The sequence below is a fragment of the Mandrillus leucophaeus genome, unplaced genomic scaffold (genome assembly GCF_000951045.1).
Source record: "Mandrillus leucophaeus isolate KB7577 unplaced genomic scaffold, Mleu.le_1.0 Scaffold418, whole genome shotgun sequence".
Classification (NCBI taxonomy): Eukaryota; Metazoa; Chordata; class Mammalia; order Primates; family Cercopithecidae; genus Mandrillus; species Mandrillus leucophaeus.
The window spans coordinates 666,741-674,267 of record NW_012104454.1 but is presented as its reverse complement, the minus strand read 5'-3'; the positions used below and the strand labels follow the sequence as shown (position 1 = coordinate 674,267).

The 7,527-nt window shown below is 51.6% G+C and overlaps 2 protein-coding genes across 5 annotated transcripts in view; one reads left to right on the top strand and one right to left on the bottom strand.

Annotated features, from left to right (window-relative positions):
* The first annotated feature begins 2,498 nt into the window (after positions 1–2,498).
* Positions 2,499–5,697, top strand: GLMP (glycosylated lysosomal membrane protein). Of its 4 annotated transcripts, none has more exons than XM_011992759.1 (6): positions 2,499–2,656; positions 3,161–3,418; positions 3,609–3,809; positions 3,937–4,155; positions 4,744–4,853; positions 4,964–5,485. In XM_011992759.1, the coding sequence occupies exons 1-6, from the start codon at positions 2,537–2,539 to the stop codon at positions 5,127–5,129; spliced, it is 1,074 nt and encodes a 357-aa protein (XP_011848149.1). In that variant the 5' UTR covers positions 2,499–2,536; the 3' UTR covers positions 5,130–5,485. The 4 variants fall into 4 exon arrangements, with proteins under 4 accessions (XP_011848149.1, XP_011848148.1, XP_011848147.1 ...); XM_011992758.1 differs by having other exon boundaries at positions 4,597–4,853; XM_011992757.1 differs by lacking the exon at positions 4,744–4,853 and having other exon boundaries at positions 4,964–5,697.
* Positions 5,698–5,729: 32 nt separating this feature from the next.
* The window catches only part of TMEM79 (transmembrane protein 79), an 18,395-nt gene continuing 16,597 nt past the window's right edge, over positions 5,730–7,527 (bottom strand). The window contains exon 4 of the mRNA XM_011992761.1: positions 5,730–6,798. Within this exon, the coding sequence (XP_011848151.1) occupies positions 6,585–6,798 (214 nt within the window). The 3' untranslated portion in view covers positions 5,730–6,584. The remainder of the gene's footprint in view (positions 6,799–7,527) is intronic.

Below are 7,527 nucleotides of genomic sequence, written 5' to 3'. Positions count from 1 at the left end.
AAAAAAAAAAAAAAATCCCCCCAGTAGAGAAAAATTTGGAAGACACAGAAAAGTAAAAAAGAAGAAAAAAATCACTATAGACAGACTACTTAAATACAACCACTATCACCATTTTGAGCTATTACCTTTATCCTTTTTTTCCCACATAGTTGAGATCTTTTTATATAGTTTTGTATCCTACTTTTTCATTTAATTTTAATTTTATAACAAATATTTTTCTATGTTATAAGCTCTTCACAAACATTAGTCTTTTTTTTTTTTTTTTTTGAAAAAGAGTCTCGCTCTGTCGCCCAGGCTGGAGTACAGTGGCATGATCTCGGCTCACTGCAAGCTCCGCCTCCCAGGTTCACCCCATTCTCCTGCCTCAGCCTCCTGAGTAGCTGGGACTACAGGCAACCGCCACCAGGTCCGGCTAATTTTTTTTGCGTTTTTAGTAGAGACAGGGTTTCACCGTGTTAGCCAGGATGGTCTCCATCTCCTGACCTCGTGATCCACCCTCCTCGGCCTCCCAAAGTGCTGCAATTAAAGGCGTGAGCCACCGTGTCTGGCCAAACATTAGTCTTTTTTTTTGCAATTAATGTTTGGGGTATTTTTTGGCATCTTTAGTTCCTTATCCTAACCTTTGCGTACAAGTCCTATGTTCTAAAATCAGAGTGATGGCTGGTGTGGTGGCTCACCCCTATAATCCCAGTACTTTGGGAGGCCCATGTGAGAGGATCACTTGAGCCCAGGAGTTCAAGACCAGCCTGGGCAACATAGTGTGACCCTGTGTCTACAAAAAAAAAAAAAAAAATTTAAATTAGCCAGGCATGGTGGCATGTGCCTGAAGTCCCAGCTACTTAGGAGACTAAGGCAGAAGGATCACGTGAGCTCAAGAGTTTGAGGCTGCAGTTAAGTCGTGATTGTGCCACTGCACTCCAGCCTTGGTGACAGAGCAAGATGCTGTCTCAAAATAAATAAATAAAATAAAATCAGAGTGAAGTGGAGAAAACAAACAGTTCACAGTTTTCTACAACCCTTTTAAATTTCACCGAATTTTAGCTCTTTCCTTTCTTTCTTTCTTTTTTTTTTGAGACGGAGTCTCGCTCTGTCGCCCAGGCTGGAGTGCAGTGGCCGGATCTCAGCTCCCTGCAAGCTCCACCTCCTGGGTTCATGCCATTCTCCCGCCTCAGCCCCCCAAGTAGCTGGGACTACAGGCACCCGCCACCACGCCTGGCTAATTTTTTGTATTTTTAATAGAGACGGGTTTCACTGTGTTTGCCAGGATGGTCTCGATCTCTCTCTCTCTCTCTCTCTCTCTCTCTCTCTCTCGACAGAGTTTTGCCTCTCGTTGCCCAGGCTGGAGTGCAATGTCCTGATCTCAGCTCACTGCAACCTCTGCCTCCTAGGTTCAAGCGATTCTCCTGCCTCAGCCTCCCAAGTAGCTGGGATTACAAGCGCCTGCCACCACGTCTGGCTAATTCTTGTATTTTTAGTAGAGACGTGGTTTCACCATGTTGGTCAGGCTGGTCTTGAACTCCTGACCTTAAGTGATCCACTTGCCTCGGCCTCTCAAAGTGTTGGGATTACAGGCGTGAGCCACTGCGCCCAGCCTAGCTCCTTCTTTCAACATTTTTTTTTTTTCTTGAGACGGAGTTTCACTCTTGTCGCCCTGGCTGGAGTGCAGTGGCACAATCTTGGCTCACTGCAACCTCTGCTACCCAGATTCAAGCCATTCTCCTGCCTCAGCCTCCTGAGTGGCTGGGGTTACAGGCGCTTGCCACCGGGATTACAGGGGCCTGCCACTGTGCCCAGCTAATTTTTTGTATTTTTAGTAGAGACGGGCTTTCACTATCGTGGCCAGGCTGGTCTTGAACTCCTGACCTCGTGATCTGCCTGCCTCGGTCTCCCAAAGTGCTGGGATTACAGGTGTGAGCCACTGCGCCTGGCCTTTTCTTTCAACATTTAACAAGTAAGTTGGCTTTTTTGGAAGTATGTAGTTATTTAGTGACACATCTCTAAATATTTACAATTTTTGTTGAAATGTTAGGCAGGGAAGAAGAACCACACTGTTCCACAGGGAAGAACCCCAGGGAGTTTCATAGTTCACAGAGAAGAGGAACCGCAGGGTTTCATGTGCTAGAGTAGAAAGCAGCTGTATGAGTTCCACAATGGGACAGGGTCAGGGACTTAAAGCAATGTGCTGGTCCTGCAGTAGTTCCCTGTTGGGTTTATTTTCTTTAACCTGTCTTTGTGTCCAAATGAGATTTCACGTTCCTCTTAAAACATGAAGACTGAAAACTTGTAGCATGAATAATGTATTTTTTCACTTAAAATCTTGTGACTGTATTAAATTGTATTACTTGTAAGAGACTGTGACGTTTCCTGTTTTAAGATAGAATACAAAGTTGTTCTTTAATACATTAAATGGTGCTGAGGAAAGGAAATTTTAAAAAAAAGCAAAAACTGGTTTGGTGGCTCCGCCCTTGAAAGGGATCAGCTGAACCTGAGTCATGTGACCCTCCGGCACCTCTTCCGTCGGCTGAATTGCGGCCGTATGCGCGGCTCTGTGGAGCACAGCTGGGGTTGGGGGCACTGTGCCCCCAGCCCCCTGCTCCTTTTGACTCTGTTTCTGTTTGCAGCCCCATTTGGCCTGCTGGGGGAGACGACTCGCCAGGTGAGGGCCCTGGGGCTACAGCGATAGAAGTTTCAGGAAATGCTACCCTTGCAGGGTGGCTGGAACCGGGCATCCAGGGGCTAGGGGTGGAGGGCAGCTGCCAAGAGGAGGGTTCTTCAACCTGGAGGGTGTGGGAGATGGTCATGGGTCCTGGGACGGGATTGTGGAGTAGGGTGAATGTGAGGGTGAAGTCTGAACCCCGACTCAGCCCTGGGTTCAGGCAAATGTTGAATGTTTTCTTCTTCCCAGCCCTGTGCCCTGACCTGCCCACCAGGGTCAGGGGAGTCCTGGCTGTACCCTCTACCCTATCCCTTTTTGGATATCCTGTACCCACTGCCCCTTACCCCAGGGTTCCCTTGGCTCCCGCACACATTCCTCTTGTCTAGTCCCCAAGATCCCATCTTTTCTCCAGCACTTTCCAAACCCCCCTCCCCTCAAACTTCTCTTTTGCCCATGTCTCTCCTTGATCCTGTTCCCTCAACCCTCCACTACTCCATGTTCCAGGTGTCTCTGGAGGTCATCCCTAACTGGCTGGGTCCCGTGCAGAACCTGCTTCATATCCGGGCAGTGGGCACCAATTCCACACTGCACTATATATGGAGCAGCTTGGGGCCTCTGGCAGTGGTGCTGGTAGCCACCAACACCCCCCACAGCACCCTGAGCGTCAACTGGAGCCGCCTGCTATCCCCTGAGCCCGATGGGGGCCTGATGGTGCTCCCCAAGGACAGCATTCAGTTTTCTTCTGCCCTTGTTTTTACCAGGGTGAGGAGGTTGGGAGAGAACCAAGGAGAAGAGTGCAGAGGAGAGAGTTCATCCCAATTAGAGGGTGGAACTAAAGACTGGGGGTGGTGAAATAGACTCAGATATGAAAGCCTTGGTAGGGGGTGAGTGGGAGGTGTGGTCTTGGGAGAAAAACAGGCAAGCCCAGTTCCACCCCACCCCCACCCTCCAGCTGCTTGAGTTTGACAGCACCAACGTGTCTGATACGGCAGCAAAGCCTCCAGGAACACCATATCCTCCATACTCCTTGGCTGATTTCTCTTGGAACAACATCACTGATTCATTGGATCCTGCCACCCTGAGTGCCACATTTCAAGGCCACCCCATGAACGACCCTACCAGGACTTTTGCCAATGGCAGCCTGGCCTTCAGGGTAAGGGGTGGGAAATTGGAACGACTCAAAAAGGCTGATTTGAGAGGGTGGGATTTAATGATGGAGGTGGCCCTTAAGAACAGGCATCCAGCTATTTCCCACACCTCCCATGCTTCTTCCTTCCTAGGTCCAGGCCTTTTCCAGGTCCAGCCGACCAGCCCAACCCCCTCGCCTCCTGCACACAGCAGACACCTGTCAGCTAGAGGTGGCCCTGGTTGGAGCCTCTCCCCGAGGAAACCGTTCCCTGTTTGGGCTGGAGGTAGCCACACTGGGCCAGGGCCCTGACTGCCCGTCAGTGCAGGAGCAGCACTCCATCGACGATGAATATGCACCTGCCGTCTTTCAGGTCAGGCTTCCTGGAGAGAGGCAGATGGGTGAGGAATACAGGTGGGACGCCATTGGGACCTAAAACTCATTCAACCATTTGCCATTTAGCAACACTTACTTTGGGTAGTTTAAGTGCTAGGCACTGTGCTAATGAATCTGACCCAGTCCCTGCCCTCAGTGGAGACAGACAGGCAGTGCAGTATGACTTACACTCTGGCAGGTGGAGATCTGCAAGGGGCCTGGGGGCCAAGAGGAGGGCTAAGTCCAGACTTGCAGGCTTGGAAAACAACTCAGTCCTCACCCAGTCGAACTCTCCATTTTTACAGAGGAGGGATTGAGGCCCTGCCTAGGACTCAGGACTCCTGTTGCTAGTCACAGATGAAGGCTGGGAGAGGCAGAGAAAAGAGGGTTGGGCACAGGTTGGTCCTCTTTACCCTCCCTTGTTTGCCTTTCTTCCCAGTTGGACCAGCTGCTGTGGGGCTCCCTCCCATCAGGTTTCGCACAGTGGCGACCAGTGGCTTACTCCCAGAAGCCGGGGGGCCGAGAATCAGCCCTGCCCTGCCAAGCTTCCCCTCTTCATCCTGCCTTGGCATACCCTCTTCCCCAGTCACCCATTGTCCGAGCCTTCTTTGGGTCCCAGAATAACTTCTGTGCCTTCAATGTGACGTTCGGGGCTTCCACAGGCCCTGGCTACTGGGACCAACACTACCTCAGCTGGTGAGAGCCAGGGCTTGGGCTGCGGGCTTGGGGAGTTGAAGTGGACCAAGGCTGAGTCTCCCAGCCTTTCTTCCTAAGCCCGCTTACCTCTCTCTCTCTGCTTGCTCTAGGTCGATGCTCCTGGGTGTGGGCTTCCCTCCAGTGGATGGCTTGTCCCCACTAGTCCTGGGCATCATGGCGGTGGCCCTGGGTGCCCCAGGGCTCATGCTGCTAGTGGGAGGCTTGGTTCTGCTACTGTACCACAAGAAGTACTCAGAGTACCAGTCCATAAATTAAGGCCCGCTCTCTGGAGGGAAGGACATTACTGGACCTGTCTTGTTGTGCCTCAAAACTCTGGAGGTTGGAGTATCAAGTTCCAGTCGGCCCCTTCACTCCCCCGTCTTGCTTTTCTGTGGAACCTCAGAGGCCAGCCTCAACTTCCTGGAGACCCCCAGGTGGGGCTTCCTTCATACCTTGCGGGGGGAACTTTGGAGGGGGTGGAGGACAGGGCTATTGATAAGGTCCCCTTGGTGTTGCCTTCTTGCATCTCCACACATTTCCCTTGGATGGGACTTGCAGGCCTAAATGAGAGGCATTCTGACTGGTTGGCTGCCCTGGAAGGCAAGAAAATAGATATTTTTTTTTTCACAGGGCTCCAGTTTATTGATGTGTGAGTGTCGTTGGGCTGGTCTTGGGCTGGTTCCAGGGAATGGAAGGGCTAAGAGATGGGCTTGGAAGGCAAGTTTCTGTTTGAGGCTCCATTTCCTTGCTGTGGAACCAAGGAACCTGCCAGCTCCACTCCACCAGGTAGAGTTAGGAGGTTTCTATTGTCATCTGAATGAAACAGGGAAGGGACACTCAAGACTAGGGGACAAACAGGAAGAAAAAGCCAGCAAAGACTGGTAGTAATTTATTGTTACACACACACACTCATACTAGGTTAACATCAGCCACCGCACCATCCAGGCACTCCCCAGCCACCACGTGTGAGCGTGCGCGTACACACACACACAGACACACACACACCCTCTTGGGAGGCAGATTTCCCTGTCTGCTCCCCTCTTCCCGTGGGAGAGGCATGGCTTCTGGGCAGTTTAAAGGTGGGAAGTTACAGGGGCCTAAATAGGTAGAAGAGCAGCAGCTCTGGACTGGCCAGCTGTAAATAGTCTTAACTCAGGCTAAGGGGCCCTAAGGCCAGTCATGGAGGGTCCTGAATCCAGATCCCCAGGAAGGTTTTCACCAAACATCACAGTCCCATTTGATGTGATGCCCAGCCTCTATCCTTAAGGCATTTCCAGCGTCCTTGATGCACTGTGCTTAGACAACTGGCACAGAAGTGGTCAGGGCCTTGGCTGTGGCTCTGCCTCCTGCCTCACGGGAAGCTGGGGAGTGGACCAGAGTCCAGCATTAGGGAGCCCTTGTGGCAGTGGTGGGAGGCTGCTCAGGAAGGAGCTGTGCCTCTCCCCTGGTCCTGGCCCCATGCCCTCAGCATCCGTAAGAAACACGGCTGTCCACCTTTTTCCCTGCAAGAAAACTAAGTCCATCCCTTATGACTGTCCCGGGCACCAAAGGTGAAGGGCAGCCCGGGCAAGGGGAGAACTCTGATTGATTGGAGTCCCTGTTGGGGTAGTAGCAGGGTTCCACCCACCGCGGTCCTAGGCCTGGGGGCGAAGTCCAGGCCTGGCCACAAGGTTCAAAGATATGTCAGACCCACGCTGCTACCCGCTACTCCGAGTGGGAGGCCGGAGCGGCTCAGCCCCAGGGGCGGGGCCTGTAGTCGGAGGCCGACCGGGCGTGGTCCGGGTAGTCCAGGCGGCTCTCCGTGGCAGTGAGCATGCGCTCCGGCTCCACCACGAACATGTAGTAGAGGTTCCACATCAGCATTGACAGCAGCGGCAGAAACGTCAGGCCATAGCCGAAGCCGCGGAAGGAGCGGCCCACGGCGAAGGTCAGCCAGTAGATCAGACTGTGGGGGCAAGAAAAGGGTCAGGCTACTCTCAAGGGAAGCGCTTCAGCTTGGCAATAGGCTGACAGTGGGGGGAGTAGATAGGGAGGCAGATGCAGTTGGTGGGTATGGCTGGTGCTTCCAAATACAGCCAAAGTTTATGCATTTAAAATGTATTAGGCACAGCGCTAATTACTATTAGTGACTGATTTTGACTTCCCCACATCTTGATGAAGTCGAGTATATTATTCCTTTCCGTCTTTTATTTACTTTTCGATTTATTTTTATTTTTTTAGAGACATGGTCTTGCTATGTGTTGCCAGTCTGGGCTCAAACTTCTGGCCTTGAGTGATTCTCTCACCTCAGACTCCTGAGTAGCTGGGACTACAGATGCGAGCCACCACACCTGGCTCTACAAACTTTAAAATGTTTGAGCAAATTCAATCAGTATAGTAAAATATTTTCCTCCCTTTACCGATTCCCACCCTATTCTCCCCCACCCCCACCCCAGGCATCAGTATTATGGTTTCTTGTGCACTGAGTGATTTTTAAAATTATTATTATTATTTTGAGACGGAGTCTCGCTCTGTCACCCAGGCTGGAGTGCAGTGGCATGATCTCAGCTCACTGTAAGCTCCGCCTCCCGGCTTCAAGCGATTCTCCTGCCTCAGCCTCCCGAGTAGCTGGGACTACAGGTGCCCGCCACCACGCCTTGATAATTTTTGTATTTTTAGTAGAGACGGGGTTTCA